This window comes from Sarcophilus harrisii, chromosome 1 (genome assembly GCF_902635505.1).
Source record: "Sarcophilus harrisii chromosome 1, mSarHar1.11, whole genome shotgun sequence".
NCBI lineage: Eukaryota > Metazoa > Chordata > Mammalia > Dasyuromorphia > Dasyuridae > Sarcophilus > Sarcophilus harrisii.
Genome location: NC_045426.1, coordinates 190,752,036 through 190,772,345, shown reverse-complemented (window position 1 = coordinate 190,772,345; position 20,310 = coordinate 190,752,036). Strand labels below are relative to the sequence as shown.

The 20,310-nt window shown below is 36.7% G+C and overlaps 2 protein-coding genes across 13 annotated transcripts in view; one reads left to right on the top strand and one right to left on the bottom strand.

The window, feature by feature from the left end:
• Positions 1 to 11,493, bottom strand: part of ARSK (arylsulfatase family member K) — a 38,164-nt gene extending 26,671 nt beyond the window's left edge. Inside the window, exons 1-3 of one of the 4 annotated variants that reach the window (XM_031967743.1) lie at positions 11,438 to 11,493; positions 5,313 to 5,442; positions 1,990 to 2,149 (exon numbers count right to left, since the gene is read on the bottom strand). In XM_031967743.1, coding sequence (XP_031823603.1) covers positions 1,990 to 2,149; positions 5,313 to 5,382 — 230 coding nt within the window. In that variant the 5' untranslated portion in view covers positions 5,383 to 5,442; positions 11,438 to 11,493. Of the gene's footprint in view, positions 1 to 1,989; positions 2,150 to 2,540; positions 2,707 to 5,312; positions 5,443 to 10,472; positions 10,849 to 10,880; positions 10,935 to 11,437 lie in introns of those variants that run through there. The other 3 variants (XM_031967752.1, XM_003759833.4, XM_023496056.2) reach the window with 3 other exon arrangements.
• TTC37 (tetratricopeptide repeat domain 37) overlaps positions 10,955 to 20,310 on the top strand; it is a 114,716-nt gene continuing 105,360 nt past the window's right edge. For 2 of the 9 annotated variants that reach the window (XM_012541374.3, XM_023496062.2), the window contains exons 1-2: positions 10,955 to 11,032; positions 11,482 to 11,667. Coding sequence is in view for 3 of the 9 variants with exons in the window: in XM_023496057.2 (XP_023351825.1) it covers positions 19,079 to 19,095 (17 nt within the window). In the remaining 6 variants the exon portion in view is untranslated. Of the gene's footprint in view, positions 11,033 to 11,481; positions 11,668 to 19,019; positions 19,096 to 20,310 lie in introns of those variants that run through there. The other 7 variants (XM_023496057.2, XM_023496059.2, XM_023496064.2 and 4 more) reach the window with 7 other exon arrangements.

Here is a 20,310-nt window from a genome sequence, read left to right as displayed (position 1 = left end):
TTATCAAATACTTACACTTAATACTTGAAAGAAATGATCATTCAATAATTAACAAAAAGGAAGCTTACTTATAACATAGAAAGGATACTTAACAAGAACACAACATTTAGTTGTGGGATCCTTGCCTCCATTCCAAATAATAGCTAGCATTTATACAGCACTTCAAGATTTGCATAGCACTTTACAGATATCCAATTCTAACCTCACAACAATTCTCCCAGACTCAAATACCTACGTAAGTATTAGACATCTTCCCCATTAGGATGTGAGTTCCTTACAAATGGGGATAATTCCATTTTTATATTTGAATTACCAGCACCTATCACAGATCCTAGCATATATCAGATACTTAATAAATGCTTGTTGATTAACTGGAGTTAACTAACATTAAATGAAGGAAATAGTTATTGGGGGAGGAAATGATGGCATCCTTGATTAGAAAGATACTGTTCCAACTTATAATTTGTGATAGAGGAGGAAAGTGGGCAAAATATGACATGTACTTTACATTTTAGAACAGAAGAAATCAGAAGGCTCTGACAAAGGTGAAGTATGATCCCAGACGCTAAAATTTCATAAGGAAACCAGCCTAGAAGGGAGGGAAAGCACTCAAATAGAATTGTGAAGATGCAAAGAAATAATTGTACTGAAAAGAAGACTTGTTTGAAGAGACCAATGTAGATATACTGGGAACTTACCAATAATTCTTAGATTTTAAAAGATGTATATAGCGACCAAAAGATGAACATAAAAGCATGCCACTGTCCTATGATCATGATGTTTAACCTTAGACGGAGCTGAGATTGCAGAGAAAAAACAAAGAAAATAAAGAAAGATTATTTTTAAAAAGAAAGATATGCTGGGGAAGAAAGGATGTATGACTGAACGATCAGGGAAAAATAACAAATGATGGACAGAAGAGAGAAATCAAATTCTTAATTTCTTTACCAAGGAGAATAGCTCTTGGATGAGAAAGTAAAGAATAAAAATGGCTAATATTGGTATTGCTATGAAAGATAAGATTGAGAATAAGAGAACAGAAGTAAATGATATCATTAGTAAGATGAGTGATGAAAAAGAAAAGGGTTCATCCCACCTGAAAATCAAGACACACATATACGACAAGGTTGGGAGAATTTGAGGATATTCTTCAGAGTGGGATGGACTCTCTATGGTGAATTTAAGGGAGGACTGGAAGGTATGTAGAGTCCGTGATATGTAGCACTGGTGAAAATATCCTCATTGATGAAATTGCAGGGAAAAAAAAAAGTTAGCTTCACAAGTGTAAGATTGGGAAAGCGTAGTAATAATAATAGCATTTGCATAGTGCTAAAGTTTGCAAGGTGACTCAAGTACCTATCATCTGATTCTTATAACAACCCTGAGAGGTAAGGTGCTATTCTCACACCCATTTTATAGATAAGGTAACTGAAGGTGAAAAAAGTCACTATGAAGTGACCTGTCTGTGGTTATGCTGCCATTAAATGTCTGAAGCCAAATCTGAACTCAGATATTCCTCTAGAAGAAAGCAAACAGGAGGTTGAAGAGCTTTGAGTTTAGTTTATGTTCTTTGAAGACAGGCTGAAGGACCTGGAGTTGTTAATCTGAAGAAGAGGATTGGGGAGGAGCATGACAAAAATCTTTAAGAATTTGAAGGGCTGTGATACAGAGCAAGGATTAGACTGGTTCTGTTGGATTGCAAGGATAGAAGACTTTTTGATTTCTTGAACACTGCCTTGAGACATACATAACAATCAACCAACAGATGGGAAAATCCTTAGAATCATTTGGATTTGTCTTTTAATGTTTATGGAAAACAAAATCACAAAAACTTAATCATAAAATATCATTTAAGTCTAAGTTATATCAACAGAAATAAAAATTTAAGAATATTTTTACCTTTGGTCTACAAAAGAAGTCACATTAGAGTATATATCCACATATATTCCCATACATACTACTTCAATAGGCATATGATTCAATGTTTACCTAATAGAGTGATGTCCTGAAGTATAGTCTAATTTTCCAAACTTTTGTGTATGGTAACCAGATTTTTCCAAGAGTTCCATCCATGTTGTGTAATTTTGATTCAGGCCCTTAAAATTATTCCAAGATTCAGTCAAATGAGTAAAGAGGCCACTCCACATTGCTGCAAAACATATACAAAATAGAGATTATAATAAGAATTTTAAATAGACAATATACACATATGTCTATATTATGTTTGTGTAAGTATATGCATATATGTACACATATACATAAATACACACCCAGGCTCATTTAAAACTTAGAAAAATAATAAGTGTAAGGGTATTAATTTATTTTAGGCATAAAATTATAAGTTCAGCCATACTCAACTCCCAGTTAAGATAATAACTAACATTTAGAAAGTGGTTGGGCTTTTTTGCCTAACTTTACATTTCTATTTATTTCTAGTTAGCTCTTGACCTCTTTGTGACTGAGGCAAAATAGTTTATTGGAAATATTTGAGTAATGAAATAACAGATTTATACTAATAGTTTTGGTGGTTGGACAGGTACCAGCAGGGAAAACTGTGTTCAAAGAGTCAACCTCTTCTTGGGACTTTTTTCAACCTGGATTTTTTTTCTCTGAGAGACCTGTAGAGCCACTGACTCTTCTTGATTATCACACTTGCTCCAAGTTTCTTTCTCAGCTTGCTTGATAATTTATAGATGATCCCTCAATCTATCCAAAAAACAAAAAACAGAAATATTTTGTGAAGTTCAAAGGCCTTTTTTGAACTTAATCTAAGGCCTATTAATGAACTAATTCTTTGGGTATCTTATTATTTTAAAGTGGAGGGGGGGTAGGTAAATCAATCACCCCAACATCACATATAAATTAGGAATTAAAAATATTTTGCTATATATTTAACCTATACCTCATTGATTGGTATCATGGGCAGTAGGGAGGTAGGTAAGGGAGGGAAAGCTATAGAATACGATATCGATCAAAAAGTCTTAGAAAAACAAATGTTGAAAACTACCTGTACATGTATTTGGAAGAAAAAAATACTACTGAGGAAGGGAAAAACATATTACTATCACATAATCAATGGACACACTATATATTTCTGTAATGAGTAATAGAAAATACTTCACAATTTCTTACTATGATGCCTCAATGATCCTGAGTTCTGGAATGGTATGCTAGTGGAGCACAAAATTATGGCCACACTATAAAGTTTTCCAAAACAGTTTTAATAACAGGTTTTCTGCTGTGTAAGGACTAAACCATAGTAGGATGTAGAGACTGATTACAAGTAGGGTGGTCACTTGAAGATGATTTCTCTATGGAAACTTTTGAAACAAAGAAAAATATGGTCTTCAGTATTATGTAGCTTTATGATTTTGGAGTGGCAGAAAAGGGCACAGAAAATGCTAAAACTCACAAAGTTTTTAGACAATGAAGTTAAGTTTAGTTGTAGTCACTTAAAATCTGTCTTCAGTCATTACAGAAAAGGCATATTACTTAAGGAACTGATGCCTTACAGTAAAGGAACAGGTTTCACTGTGTCTCCCACGATGACAAGAAATATTTCATAATGTTGGCTATACACAGTTATGCCAATTATCTATCACTGATTTATTTGAGCAAAGATAAAAATCAATATCAAACTAGAAAAATAAAAATAAGTGGATGCAGTATGTCACTGATTTAATTCAACAACAACTGAATCCATGATAGTTAATGAGATCACAGAAAGTAAAGGACCAAGAACAGAGCCTTGAGGGACACTCATAGTTTGTGGATATGAGAGCAACAATCAACTAGTAAAAACAAAAACAAAGAAGTGGGCCAGAAAAGTAGCTGGAGATATGAGAAAGCAATAAGTCTAATGTCTGGTCTAGTGTCACAAAAACCTATGAAGGAGAAACTATTTAGAAAGTGTCAAATGTTATAGGGGTCAAGGAGAAAAAAATCAGAAACAAACATTAGATGTGATAATTGGGAAATTAAAGGTGATGAACAATAAGGCCACTCAAGAAGTCAGAAACTGCCTAACATTTATAGTCCTAAATGTGCACAAGGGGACCTAGAGGAAAAAAACTAGGAAAAGGGTTAAGACTAAAAGAAGTATATATAGCAGTCTGTTCTATAGGTGACTAATTTTGAGCATCAAGGGATGATTCTCAAAATATCTGGAAGAGAGTATATATAGCAATTGGATCTTATTGTTAAGAGCAACAACAAAAAAGAGAATATTCCTAATTACTGATCCATATGCATACTGCCTCAACTTTACAAAATTTGTTGATAAGATGCTGCACTGATACCCCAGTAATACTAAAATCCTTTACAATTTATGAAAGGCCTTGAACAAAAGCTGCATAGGACAAGAAAGTGTGGCTTGATTATAAGCTTTATACTTGGAAGAAAAATTAATATTTATGTGTTTACCATTGAAACACTGAAGCAAAAGATCTTCATTTCTTATTTCAATGAAGAATGTAAAAAGAGAATAATGGATCATCTTTCTCAAAGTCAAGAATTCCTAAGCTCAAGTCCTCTCTCTGACAAATACATGCCACATAATTAAGTATCAGTGTCCAAACCCATACTAAGTCTATATATTGCAGAGCAGATGTTAATCTACTATAATACAGGGAATTTCCTAGCTGAGTTTCCTATAATCATGAAATTATAAGAGTAGAACCAAAAAAAAAAAAAAATTAAGTTCTGCATTGACACTCCATTAATGAAAATTTTAGGTTTCCTTCTTTATTAGAAAAATATTCAAATGAACGAATGAGCATCTCTAACTTGGGGAACTTCTGAGAAACAATAAATATTTTAATAATTTAGAAAGCTACAAGCCAAATAACTAAATGCTATATAAACTTAAAAAAACAAAGGAATCACACAGAAGCCAAGAACGACTGTTGTTTTGGAGAAAAGATTAAAAACGATTAAACTTTCAGCTATATCAATTCATGCTCTAATGTCCTGTTCCTGAATTATACAGTCCTTAATGCCAGTAGCATTTTGTCAGTATAACTATTTCTCTAAACTAAGGCAAACTACTAAAATGACCATTCTAATCTGAGAAAAGAAAACTGCGTGGCAATAGGTGCTTTCTGAATCTGGAAATATTTTTTATTATGATTAGCATATTTGCAGATACTCAGAGAAAACCCTCCATATTCAGAAGGGTAATCATACCATGTTCTCTAAAGTCTAATACTAATGACAACTTAAATAAAGTTTGATATTGCATTATCTATTTCAATTAATATACATATATACATAATATATATACACACAGATATACATATACTTAGGACACCTACCTGCACGTGATGGGCAACAGATTGGAGAATTTGTATATGCATTGAGAAAAAGGGTACCATGTTTTTTCATGAAGTTTATAAAAGGAAGTGACACTGTCTGATTTCCTGGATGAAACGTGAGCCTTCCATCCTATAATCAAAGAAAGGAGTTAATCACAATACACAAGAAGCATATTTTCCAGTAATCATAGACAATAAACATCTACAATTTGCAAAGAGCTTTAAAATTATCTTTATAGTACAGTACCCAAAACAACTCTTTAAGGCAGAAGAATGCATTTCATTTTGCAAATAATGAAATTAGAACAGAGACATTAAGAAGTTAGATATTAAATGTATAGCATTACAATTAAATTCACATGAATGGAATAAGCTTATCAATAAGCATCATTGACTTTTCATGGCAGAGTTCAACTCCTTTGTTAGTTCATTTATCAACTAATTCGCCATCCCAGAGTCTCCTAAGACTAAAATTCTTTTCTGGCTACAATAGCCTTATTTGAATAGAGTATTAGAATGTAAACTTATTATGGAAGCAACTTGAGGGCAGAGACAATTTCACATTAGCATTTGTATTTTCAGCTCTTAGTCCAATGCCTGGCACATAATAAAGGCTTATTCAGTGCCTCTTCATTCATTCATGGAAATTAAATATAACAAATATTCATCACCAAAGGTTCTGTACTAGGTCTTCTCCCTGCAGTCTTGATGGGAGTGAACCCTGAAACTGTCCTCTGGAAGAGGCCCAAGGGGAGATGACATAAACAGATCTTTTGGGAAGACCAGATGTGTATCCCTTTCAGGGAGCTCTGAGACCCTGGGAAAACTCTGCAACTCCCAGTTAAATGGGAAAAGCTTCTAATAGAAGACAGAAAATTGTAGCTGGGAAGTCAGTGAAGACAGGAAGTCGAGATGAGAAAGTATTCAAGGCATGAGGACAGTCAGAAAAAATGCCCAGTCAGGGGATGAAGTATCTTTTTTTTTTTTTTTGGAGAAAAAGCAAAGAGATCAGTGTCACTAAATCAAAGAGTATATGAGGTATAAAGTATAAAACTAGAAAGATGAGAGGGGAGATTTTAGGTCATGAAGAGTTTTGAATGACAAAAAGAGGATTTATATTTGATCTCTGTCACACCCTTCCCCATTCAATAAACTCCAATGGCTCCCTAATACCTCCACTATCAGACATAAATCCTCTTTTTGTCTTAAATATAATTTAGAACACCCTGTCCAATAGAGCACTATTTAATACAATAAAGATAGTGTGACAAATAATATTGACAAGGGGAGCCCTCAAACTCTCTCTCTTGCTCTTTCTCTGACTTGGTGCGGGACATGAGATCAAAACTCCTTGAAGGAGAAAGTCTCCTTGAACACTCCCCTTTGCAAAAGACCCGCCCCAGGGAATCAAGACAAGTAGTTTCATTCTATTATTCTGAAGGAGACCCCCACTGATAACACTCACTACTGATTAAGCCCTCTATTGAGTTGAAGATTAGTCTAGGCCTACTCATTCAATTAGAAGATTTTCTATTCTGATTTCAACTCAAAATGCCATCAGCCTCTAGCCAAAGTTTCAATTATAAAAAGAGGCAACTGGCTCAATTCCTTGAAGAGAGGCTAAAGCAGGAATCCACATAGTTGCCTTCAAGGAACTCTCTGCCCTCTGAAAAGACATTCTCTTTTCAGTGTTAACCTCTCTTTGTCTCTCTCACACATTTCCCTAAACAGGATTATACTCCTCTTTACCTTTCTTTCGGGATTTCTCTGCTAGGAATTTTATCTCTCTGACAGGACCCCTCTGCTAGACCTTTACTTCTCTTACCACTAAAGAAGTCAGCCTGAAAAAGCTGACTTCCCAGTGCCAATAAACTTCTTTTGCCAGTTTAACTTTTTGGGTTCATAAATTCTTTTACAAAAGACCTGCGTGACCAGAAGGGGGTTCCCACACTACTCTGCCTTGTGCCGAACCTCATCAATATGACGGTATTACAGTAGTACAAATAATAAGACGATAAAATAACAAAAACAAAAGTGAAGCAATATTTTAAGATATTGTTTCACTTTTGTCTTTGTACCCCTCGCACCTCGAAGTGTCTTGAATACAGTAGACATTTAACAAATGCCTGCATATTAATCTATAGCAGAAAAATGTGTAATATACCTTCCTCAAAACTGGTTTAAAATCATTTTCATATGAGGAAAAAGGAAGCTTCAGTTAATTTGAAAAGTCAATTCTGCAAAATATCTCACTCTCTTAAATTAAGCTCTGAAATAATAATAGTAACAGCTAGATGCTTCATATCCTTTCAATTGATCCTTACAACAACCCTGTGAGGCAGGAGCTTTCATTACTCTCATTTATAGATGGGTAAATTGAGGCTGAAAGAGGTGAGGTAACTGACTCAGGGTCTCACAGCTTAAAATGTGAGGCAGAACTTGAACTTGGGTCCTCCTAAATCCACTATCCACTAATATCATTTAGCTGCCTCTAACAAAAATATCTTCTGAACAGTCAATGAATAGTTAATCAAAATATTGTCTATTACATATAGGGCATGGTCCTATGTGCTATGGAAGATATGATGAGATATGGAAGATGTTTTCTATTCTTAAGGAACTGACAGTATTCTTGGGAAATTAGGATAAACATACACAAGATCACAATAGAGCAGCTACACCATGGTGGTGAGAACAATGGAGTTAGGAGGGATGGGTGTGAATTTTGGCTGTGGCTATTTACTAAACCTATGTGAACTTGGGTAACTTAATCTCTCACTTCTTTCATCTACAAAGTAAAGCTGGACTAGTTCAATCACATTAGTGTTTTGGATTCTTTACAGCCCTAAATTCATGATTATACTTTCTAAAATTCATTCTAACAAAGGTCCCATGGCCTATGAAATGGGATGAGAGGCAGTGTAAAGAGATAGAGATTGCCTGTGTTAACAAGAACAAGATTCACATTATAAATTACTTAAACCCTGTGTAAATTATTTAATCTCTCAGTGTCCCATGCAATTTTCTAAGAAATATTGCAGATTAGTTGTTAATTGGCCTCTAGTTGGAGGCACAGATCCCTTGCATTTGCAAACCTGAAATCTGTGTAGCAAAAAGGGATTTATTGGCACTGGAAAGCCAGCTTGCTAGGAAGACAGATTTTTAGTGGGTAAAAGATCCTGTTAGGAAGATAGCAAAGGTTAACACCAGAGAAGAGAATATCTTCACCAGTGGGCAAAAAGTCCTGGCATGACAGCTTGCTAAAACAACAGCTTCCTTGGTGAGCATAATCCTGTTTAGGATTTCTGCAAAGATTTGGAGTCCATAGTCTTCTTTTATTAGCCTTCTGGGGCTTCAGTTCAAAATTGGATGAGATTACTTAACTGGGAGTTTAAGTCAGTGTTGACAATGTCCTGGTCCTAGATCTCCAATTGAAAAAAGATTACTTATTTTAGGAGTTTGAGCTACGAGGAGTTGATTGTGGCAATTAAATGGGGGACGGTTGACCAAGATCTCCTAATGAATGAAACCACTTAACTGGGAGTTTGCAAGCCTTTCTCAGGTTCTGGGAACAGTTTACATCCAAGCCTCCCAGAAGATCTGTTTATGTCAAAATAAGAAGCACAAACACTAGATGTATGAAGAGTTTAGAGGAAAAATATCTCTTCCAGCTGTGCTGGGAATGTTAAGACAATTCTAACTCTCTTAGCACGTGGTAGATATTAACAAATGATATCTGGGGTATATGATTTGTACTTTAATAATAAAAGAAAAATCAGATATTTCTTCTTTCATACTTAAAACAAAGAGAAAAAAAGTGTTTTATTATATTTGAGTTTGAGTGCAAAAGAATTGAGACTTAATAAATAACTACAGTAGTTAAAGTTTCACCTTTGAAAATGTTGATAAATCTGTATCAATTCTAAAGAGAAACAGAAAATGAAATATGGCTAGGCTAGGGAAAAAGTCCCTTTCAGAATTGGCATGGAAAGAAAAAGAATTCTCAATAGTATAGAAAACTGGCATGGCATTAGAAGCTATATGCTAAATTAAGACTGCTGCCAGATGGGATGTTCAGTGGAGAGAAGAGATAACTAGGAGGAAAATCAACACACATATTTAATTCTATAGCATATGTATTGATTACAAAGTTTATGCACATGCCCATTTAGAGTTTCTAATTTTATAATATATAATTAAAAATCTGTTTAAGCAGTAGTTTATACTAACCAGGGTTCAATCATTATACATTTATTAAACACTATTTTGTGCTTTACAATCAATACATATGCTAGGCATTATATAGGCACTTTTGAAAAGTGACTGTCCTTGTCATGAATAAAATTAAATTTTCCTCTGGTGTTTATGTGAAGGAATCCATGTTTATAGATAAGCAGAGGATATATACAAGGAAAAGGGAGAGATGAACAATGGATGTGGGAGAAGAAGGGTCCTTGAAAGAAAGTAGCACTTGAGTTACAAGCAGCAAAAGTGAGGATGCAATGAGGGTGGAGTCTGTGCAAAGCCAAAATGGGGATATATGGGGAACAGCAAGAAAGTAACCAGTTTGGTTACTGTATTGTACGAAAGGGAGTAATGACTCTGGAGAGGTAGAATGCAATCCTACTGTGGATAGCTTTAGATGCCAAAAAAAGAATATGTATTTTATCCAGAAGATGGGGGAGGCACTGAATTATTCTGAGCAGCCAACTGCCATGGTTAGACCACTGCTTTAGAAATGAATATCAGGAGGCAGGGTCAAGATGGCAGAGTGAAAGGAAGCGTTAAAGTCTGGCTCAATCCTCAATCAAGATCTAGGGAACATTGAATTCTGATTGGAAATGCCCTTAAGAAGTCACAGGAGATGACTCTTTCCAATCCTAGGCGTCTGGGGAGATGGACAGAGATGTCTCAACGCAGGAAGGGGGTATGGCTAGAAGCAGACTGCATAACCCAGGGAAGGGGAGAAGGCTGATTCTGGGCACCACCGCAGGTAATTTCTTGGGATCTCTTTCTGTCCCCGAGAGCAGCCTGGGTGGGTCTGGTCTGTAGCGCATTAAGTCCCTCCCTCGTCCTCCCGCCCGCAAGGGGCGCCCTTCCGGCAGCAGCAGCGCAAGGGAGTCAGGAGGAAAGGCCCTCTCTCCCCCGCCCGGTACTTACGAAAGAATCGCTCACCACCAGCACCACATTCGGTACCGAGGGCTCCAGGGTTGTTACCCTCTGGGGAGGGGGCCCCACTGGGCCCGCTCTTTCCTCCAGTCTCCTTGCCCACGGGGCCGGGGCGGCCGGAGCCAGACCCACAGAAGTAGTCACTAGAAGGACCCCACCTAGTATCCACCATTTCATTGCCCCAGCGGGCCGTTAGGCTCACCCTCCCTTTTTCAGTCCCAGGCCACAGCCGGAAGTGCACCCCCGGGGGGGGGTTTCTGACTGTCTCTGGGGAGTGTCTTGACCTGTTTCCTAGAAACGCTACTTCAAGCCCTCTTCCTCTGAAAGAGCCACTTCACGATGCGCAGGGGAAGGGGCAGAACTACAATTCCCATCAGGCCCAAGGAAAAAAATAGGCACCTGACGTTACATGTCCAGGAGCTTATTCGCTCCCTCCCCCCAATCCCTCTGCACGTAGTTGTTCCTGCTGCAGCAGGGTTGGGTCACGTGGTTATGCCTTGAGGAAATACGCATGCGCCCTGACCCTTGGGCAGAAGGCCGTCTGGAGTAAGGTAGATTAGAAAAAAATTAATCGGGGTCTTCTCGGAGGGGATGGGTTAGGGACTTTTAGGGGCGCAGCCCGGCTGCAGGAGGAGGAGACTAAAGAGAGGGTCCGGGGTTCCCTCTCTTGTGATGCTAGGGGAAGAGTGAAGCCGGCTGTGGGGAAGACTCGCTGAGGTGGCGGTGGGCCGCCTGCCAGCGGCGTTGAATGGGACTAAGGCTGGGGGGAGGCCCCCCATCCCAGTGCTCCGACCCCACCGGCTGCCTCCGACTGCTGGGCTTCCCCTCCCGTTCCTGGGGCCACTTCCCCTTCCCGGAGGGAGTGATGGCGGGGGTCAGGGCACAACTTTATCTTTCCAGGCGTTAGACCACAGGGACTAAGGGTGGCACCGGGAGAAAACATCCCTTCCTTTTACCTAGGAAGAAGGGTTCGATTATGTGACCTCCCTTCATCTCACAGGTTGTGGCCGCAGCAAAACGCTGTATCAACAGACGTGAGCTATTATGTGACGTTTCCTTATCTGACGTGGGTTCAGAAAGTCATTCTTTTGTTGATACAGCTTCTCTCCTTCTTGAACTTTCTTCCTTGGAAGGATGCAGAAGGAAGCAGAGCTCTGGCCTTTCTGACTCCTTTTCTTAGTCTCAGGTAGGTAGCTTGTAAATTGTGCCAGTTACTAGTAGTTTTAAAACGTTCCGGTATAGTGGTAGTTCACATTTAAGTTTACTAACTATCATTGTAGGATCGCAGTGTATTTTTTTGAGGGGGAGGGTCAGCGGAGGATATCTTGGTATAGTGGATCTAATATTGGACTTGAAGTCAAGAACACCTCATTCAAATCTTGTCTTAGTAGCTGTGTGACCCTGGGCAAGTCATTTAACCTCAGTAGGCCTGGCATTCCTTCTTTGGAAAAAGAAGCCTTGTGATTTAACCCACGGGGTCCTTATCATCCTCAATCTCTGATCATTGTTGTAGGGGTTCCCCGGGGAGAAAGCTCCTTCCGGTGCACTGCAAAGTAGTAACACTTTTCCATGTTCACCGAGCCAAAACGTGTCAAAAGTAGTTTGTGAACCCAGATTTTACTGATTCTGAGTCAGATCTCGATGTACTGTACTCGAATGCTCCTCTATAAGATGATAATTTATTTTTTTTGCAGATGAATAAATGATTCTCAGAAAAATTAAATTACTTTTTCCCAAGGTCACAAGAGGGAAATATTATTTACCAAAAATTTTTTTAAATAGCTCTTTTTAAATCTTAAATTCCAGAATATCAAGGAAGCATGGTACAGTGGAAATAGCATTGATTCAGAAGACAGAACACTTGTGTTTAAATCCTCCTTTTGATACTACCTGTACCATTGGATGTTACCAAGTATCACCTAGTATCTCTGATATTACTTAGTAATACTTAGTGTTACCTAGTAGCTCCAATACTACCTGAATTAGAAGACTTGGGTTGTCTAAAGCTGTAAAAATGTAAAGGATACTAATGTCTAAAATGACTTGATGCTGGAAAGGAAGTCTAAGAATGTGTGAGATTGTCTCAGGATTTTGGAACTATGACAAAAAGATAGAATAGCACTGCTTTATTTTGATTTTCTTTTTTCCTCTGTTAATGAAAAATACAAAAATGATTAACAAGCAGGAAAAGACAATAAAACAGTAACTAGTTAATAAAGTTAATAAAAATTAAATTAAAGTTAATAAAACAGTAACTAGTTGCCTTTGAGTTCAAGTAACCAGACTCAAGGGATCTACATGCTTATATAGTGAAGAAAAAATTTGTCAGGTGATTGCTGAGCCAGTGTTGATGATTTTGGAGATATAGAGAGCAAGAGAGCAAATGCCAGACTAGAGAAGGAAAAACATCCAATTTTCAAGAAAAATGAGAATAAAGTCTACAAAGTAATTGCCATTAATTCTAAAAGAACTTTGAAATGAATTATTGAAGTGAAGGTTAATGAATATATTGAAAAGGGAACTGCATTCACGAAGAGTGAACATGACTTCAAGAATAGGTTTACTGTAGGACATGATCTCTGTATAGGATGTTTTTGCTTAATTTTTTAATCTTTTCAAGTGGGGATTCACTTTGCTGGAGGAAGGAATGGGAAATTAGTGTAATATATAGATAAAAGATAGCAATAAAACATTAAAAATAAAAGGTAAGACACTAAAAATAAAACAGATTATGCCAAATTACTCCCATTTGCTTTTTTCCCCCCTCACAGGGTTATCAGCCTCTTAGAACTGGGAAATGTTATAGATACTATATTACCTATGTTATATAAAACTTATTACATATTAGATTTTATATTTCCTTTTGCACCTCTCAAATTCTTCCCTAACTTTTCTTCTATCTCTCTTATTTGATTTTCAAAATCCCTTTTGAGCTCTTCCATGGCCTGAGCTCAATTCTTATTTTTCTTGGAGGCTTTGGCTGTAGGAATTTGACTTTGTTATCTTCTATATGTGTGTTTGATCCTCGTCATCATAATAACTTTGAATGATCAAGAACTTTTTAATTTTCTGCTCAATTTTCCTGGCCTATAATTCCACTTTTAACTGTTTGTTAAAGTAGGGCTATTTCCAGAGTGGAGGGAACACTGTCTCAAGCTTCAGAGATTTTGTCTATCTGTTTTCAAAAATCCTTCTAGAAATCTGACCACAAGTGCTCTGCCTTGGAACTGTTAGGTTTGTTCCTGACTCCTTGTAGCGATAAGATACACTGTCCTGATAGGGGCTGGGGCTCCTCTGACCAGAACTATGCTGGGACTGCACACCAGACCCCCACCCTGTTGCCACCCTTTCCACTGACCACCTGAATCTTCCTTGATGTCCCCAGGCTTGAGAGCTCTGGAAGCCTCTATCTCTGCTGCTGATTCAAACATCCCATCTCACTGATGCTGGGATCCAGGCTTGAGCTGGGTCTGTGCTGGGGTCCCTCTCTGCTTCCACAGACATTTTCGGCTGGAAAATGTTCTACTTCATTTTTTGGGGTGTTTTGATTCTCTTAAAATTTGTTTAGTCATTATTTAAAGGAATTTGGAACATTTTGGGGGAGAGATTGGGCAAGTTCGTGCCTTTACTCTGCTATCTTGGCTCTACCCTATATATTTATTAGATTTTAAAACTGAATTTGACAATTTCATGCTATTCTTATGGTAGGGAAATGTAAGTAATGCTAGGTGGATTCAAAACTAGTTTAATGGTTATTATCAAAGAGTAGCACTTAATGTTTCTTCGACTTCGGAATGAGGTCTCTAGGGGTATACTTCAGGAAATCTGCTTGAACATTTTTTTTTTTTTTTAGTCTTTCAATCAAGCATTTATTAGGTACTTATTATGTTGCACTAGGCATTTTGCTAAGCTCTGGAGAAAAACATGCTCCCTGTCCTGAAGGATTTTACGTTCTAATGGGAAAGATAACATGTATTATTTTTCATTTAGCAAGCATTTTTTCTCCCTCTTTACTTTAAAAGAAAAACAAAATGCTTGTTACAAATATGTATTGTCAAGTAAAACATATCCCCTTATTTTCCAAATTCAAAAATTCTTTATCTTGAATCTATCTCTTCTTTCAGGAGATAGAGTACATAATTCAACTTCAGTCATTTGGAATTAAAGTTGGTCATTACATTGGTCAGAGTTATTAAAGTTTATCAAAATTGTTTGTATTTAGAGTATTGTATTAAATTGTTCTGGTATTGCTCTCTCTTCTCTGCATCAGTTTCTTTAGTCAAATGAACATTTGAGGGGAATAATATGTAAATATATATGTATGTGTCTATAAAAATACACACACAAAACTCTAATGTAAATTGGAGATAATCTCAGAGGGAAAGCACTACCAATTTAGGGGCTAATTAAAGATCTTTGGAAGGAGGGAGGCCTCCTTTTGGGAGGAGAGGAAGTGAGAAGAGAGAATCTAGATTGTTCACATACAAAATTTGCAGATGACAGAAAGCTAGGTTGGATAGCCAATGTTGAATGAGAAAGTCAGCGCATACAGAATGATTTTTTATAGGCTAGAATCTAATGTAATATTTAATAGGCATAAATGTAAAGTCTTTAACTTAACTGTTCCTCCCTGCTTTCCAAGTCCATCACTCTTACTGTGGCCTCACTTGCCTGTTTGTTATTTTTATATAAAAGTCCACATTGCTCCCTATCTTAGAATCCTTTACCCTTTTGTCCTATTATTGTTTATCCCTTTCTAAATCTAACCCTATTAATGCTATCATCCCATCTGCCCCTCAGTATACTAAGCACTTTACAAATATTACCTTATTTGATCTTCTCAACACTTCATGGTACATGCTGTTATTATCCCCATTTTACAGCTGGGGAAACTGAGACAATCAGAGGTTGAGTGTTTTGCCCAGTATCTCATAAGTTTGAGCTAGATTTGAACTTAGGTCTTCCTGATTCCAGACCTAGGGCTTTATATTCTTTACTACCTAATTATCTCCAGCTAGTTGAACATGTTGACCAGTACACTGTAACTTTATCTAATCTCACCTGGGCTTTCTCAGATTGACTATAGTCCAATTCCCAGTAGTTTTTCTGAATCTTTCCTTCTTTACTGAAACCATTCCCTATCTTCTCAGGAAAGAAGTATTTTACTGAGAAAGTTGAAGTCATCTATCTCTTTTTTAAAAATTCAATAGTATTTTATTTTTCCAATTAGATGTAAAGATAGTTTTCAGCATTCATTTTTGCAAGTTTTTAGTTCCAGATTTTTTTTTTACTCAAGATAGGAAGCGTCTTATATAAGTTACATTTGTATAGTCATTTAAAACATATTTCCATATTAGTCATGCTGGGAAAGAAAAATCAGAACAAAAGAAAAAAAAATATGAGGAAGAAAAAAGCAAACCAAAAAAAAGGTGTGAAAATAGCATGCTTTGATCTGCATTCAGTCTCCATAGTTCTCTCTCTGGATTCAGATGGCATTTTCCATCCTATGTCTATTGGAATTGACTTGGATCAATGTATTGTGGAGAAGACCTAAGTCTGTCATAGTTGATCAACACATAAGCTTGCTGTTACTGAGTACGTTTTCCTGATTACGCTCACTGAACTTGAGTTTATGTAAATCTTTCCAGGCTTTTCTTTAGTCAGCTTGCTCATCATTTCTTATAGTACAATAGTTTTCCATTAAATTTATCTTCCATTCGTCAATTGATGGGCTGCTGCTCAATTTCCAATTCCTTCCCACCACAAAAAGCTGCTCCAAACATTTTTGCACATATGGGTCCTGAAGTCATTTGTCTTAAAGAATCTTCCTTTCTCAGTTCTTCGCATCAAATCCTTTCAACATGATCTTCCATTTCTTTTATTTTTATTTCAGTTTCTGTTGAAGATGTGGCTCTCTGTATATTCCTTTAATAACTTCTTTTCTCCCACATATTTTTGGAGTTTATCCCTTCAGACATTTCCATTTTCTCCTTTCTAAATTGTCAGTCTCATCTACTGATTTTTCTTACCTACTTACAAATGTGATGAGCTCTTCTTTGTGGTGATCTTCACTTGGATCTTGTCATTATCTTAAGGGAACATCCTTCATCTCTGTTCCCTTTCACAGCCAAACTTTTTTTAAGGGGAAAAAAACAAAATAAAACAATCCGTATTTGTTGCTTTGACTTCTTTACCTCTTATTTAACTTAACTTCTTAACAGTCTGACTTCTGGTTCCAGTACTTGACTGAAGTTGCTCTTACCAACATCACCAGTAATAACATAGTTTAATCCAGTGACTGGATTCTTCTCTGTCCTCATCCTTTTGACCTCTCTATAGCACTTGACACTTTGATCCATTGATCTTCTCAGATACTTTCATTTCCTGAATTTTTTGACACCAATTTTCTTGTTTCTATTTTTAGTGTAAGTGCTGTTTCTCATTATCCTTTTCTGAATTAGCACTGATGTTATGTCTCCTATATATGTTTATATACTTTAGTCACCCGGGACCTCTCTTTGTACTTTTTTGGTTATCTTATTTCGATGGGTTCAGTTATCGTCTTCATGCAGTTGACTGGCCAATCTACATCTCAAGTATCTGTTAAAGTCCCATATCACCGAGTCACCACTGTAGGTCTCTGCTCAGATGTGTCAGAGACATTTCAGACTCCCTATGACCAAAACTGAATTCATCTTTCTCCTGAGGGTACCACCATTTTCCCCATTCGTATTGCTGTGGTCTTCAATTCTTTCACCACACTTACGGTTCTCTCTGTCCTATCCATTCAGTCCCCCTTACATCTCTTGTATCCATCTTTCCTTTTCCTTCCACTCACAGATATCACCCTCATTGGATCCTTTTCAGTTCTCCATAACACTGCTGTAGCCTCCTAATTAGTTTTTCTCTAGGCTTTCCCTCTGTAATCCATTTTTACAACTCTCAAAATGGGTTTTCCTAAAGCATATGTTGTCCCATGTTTCTTCCTTTTTCATTTCTCTTCACCAATAATGCATTAGTGTCCCACTTTTCCCATATCCCCTCCAATAGTGATCATTATCTTTTTTTCTCAGCCAATCTAATGGGTACGAGGTAGTATCTCATTGTGATTTTAATTTACACAGACTTCTAGTTTGTGCAAAGATGTTTTTTTCTCAAAAGGTTTCAGTGGCTCCTTAAGTTCTTTATAATCTGGCTCCATTTTGTCTTTCCAGATTTACTTTACTATTCCTACCTTCCAGCCAAATTACTCATTGTTTGCTGTACAGAACCGTTCATCCCTTTGCATAGCATATGGTTTGGGGCTTTGAATGCTCTACCTTCTTAGCTCCACTACATAGAATCTCTCATGTAATGTAAAGCAGGACTTCTTAAACTTTTCCCATTCAGTTTCTGTTGAAGATGTAGCTCTCTGTATATGTGACATAGAGATATATAAAACAGGTATACAAATCAAACATTTACTGGTAATCATAATTTTGTGACCCCCAAATTCAGGATTGTGAACCAGTTAAGCTGGGCTGTAAAGAAGACTGTGTGGGGCAATTATTGGAAGGGCCTTTTGCTGACACCTTCCTCCCAGTGCTAATGTTTCCAGTCTTCCCTCCTAAGTTACTATGTATATATTTTTATTTAGTTTATTTACTTTTGTTTTTCTCTGCTTTCTTGACTCAAGGGCAGAAATTTGTTTTTGTTTTTAACTTTCTCGTGTGTTACAGTGCCTAACACTAATAGGTATTTAGTGAATTGAACTGAAATACAGTGGGAGAAGATTGATAATTTTGGGTGTATATATGATCTTGGATTTTGAACTCTAAGAAACTTCAGTGATGATTTAGTACTAACTCTTCTTTTACAAATGAGAAAACAGGTAGACTGGTAAAGTGATTTGCCCAAAGTTACCCAGGCAATAAGTCTCAGAGCTAGGATTCTAATCTAGCCAGGAGTCCTCTGAGACCAAATTCTTTCCATTGCATCATGCTGTCCAAGTGTCAGTTAAGTAATTAAGTCTTAGATTAAAAATATAATAGGTATAAATTGATCAGTTGTTGGTCATTTTCTACCTTGTGGTTTGTTGACTAAGTCTCTGGCATATTTTTTAAGTCAATAGCAAGCATTTATTAAGTGCTTACCATGTGTGGGATATTTGTGTAAACTTGGAGGAATAAGTACAACCAAAAAAAATGTTTCCCACCTGTTTCAATGTAGTCCCTATACAGGGTTGTGGTTGTAAAATCCAAAGAATCAAAAAACAACCCAGAGAGGAATGATATTTGGTTGACCTGGAAGGAGCTCCCCATGAGGAAAAGAAAGCTTGAGGGAAGAGAGCAATGTTGAGAAGGAGGCTTAATGGGGAAGTCTAGAGTGAAGCCTGGTTGACCTTAGCCCTTACGCCTCTTCTCTCTTACCATGCTTTAATTTTAATTGCTCAGCTGCTTTAAATTAAAGGATTAGTTAATTTGATCTATTTTGAAGAAAAATTTAAATTTTAGGTTTCAGGATCTTGAATTTTATGTCTTATTTGTTACACTTAACTAGATGAAGGATGGATGAAATGCTGTCTGAAATTCTGTCCAGCAAGATAAAAGATAGAAGTGATGATAGTGGTCCAAAGGTAAGCACATAGACTGTCTAATGATAGTTTCATCTGTACATTTCGGCAAAAAAGTTTAAAGATGTGCAGTTGTGTCTTTTATAGACTATAAGTTCCTTGAGTAGAAGGACTTGTATTTTTTGTTATATTCTCATTGTGCTGTCAGAGTCAGATACTTCCTTTTCACATAAATGTTGGAATCAGTCTTGATTTCTCTCTCAAACTCCACATCTAATTGATTATTAATTTTGATTGATTCTATCTTTATAGACCATTGGTGTAGAGACTATAATATAGGACTAAGAATTAGAATGACTTTTGTTTGAACTTGCCCCAAACAATAACTGTCTGACCCTGGCTAAGTCACCTAACCCTGGATATTAGTAAAAATAAAAATAAAAATAAAAATTGGTTTGCCTCAATTTTCTCATCCTTAACTTGGGGATAGTAATAGTACGTACCTCCCTGGGTTGTTGTGAAGCTCAAATGAGCTAAATGTAAAGTACTTAGCATATTGCTTGGCCTGTTGTAAGTGTTGAATGGCAATGTTAACAGTAATTATTATCCTCTTATTTCTGCTTAAAGGCCTTTGCTATAAGTAGTTATTACCTTTTATATAGACTATCGTATTACCTCTTCGTTTGTCTTTCCTGTCTCTACCTTTTATTCTGCATTGCCAAAATTATTTTTCTAAGGCATTCTGCTCAGAATATTCAGTGGATGTTCAGTGTTGCTTCTAGGAAAAAATTAGTAACTCCTCAGCTTGTTATTGAAAGCCTTCTACAATCTGCCTCCAGTGTACCTTTCTAGAATTAATTCATTACTTCATTTGTTCATGTACTGTCTCTTCTACTAACCATATTGGCCTCTTAATTGGTACTCATATTTGGCTTCCTATCTCCCATGTGTGTTTCTTTGTGGAGACAGCTAACCTCCATGTTGAAAATGTTCTCCTTCCTTATTTCTGTTTATTATTGTCCTTGATTTCTTTCAAGACTCAGCCTAACTTCTTTTTTTATTTTTTTATTTTTATTTAATAGCCTTTTATTTACAGGATATATGCATGGGTAACTTTACAGCATTAACAATTGCCAAACCTCTTGTTCCAATTTTTTCACCTCTTACCCCCCCACCCCCTCCCCTAGATGGCAGGATGACCAGTAGATGTTAAATATATTAATATAAATTAGATACACAATAAGTATACATGACCAAAACGTTATTTTGCTGTACAAA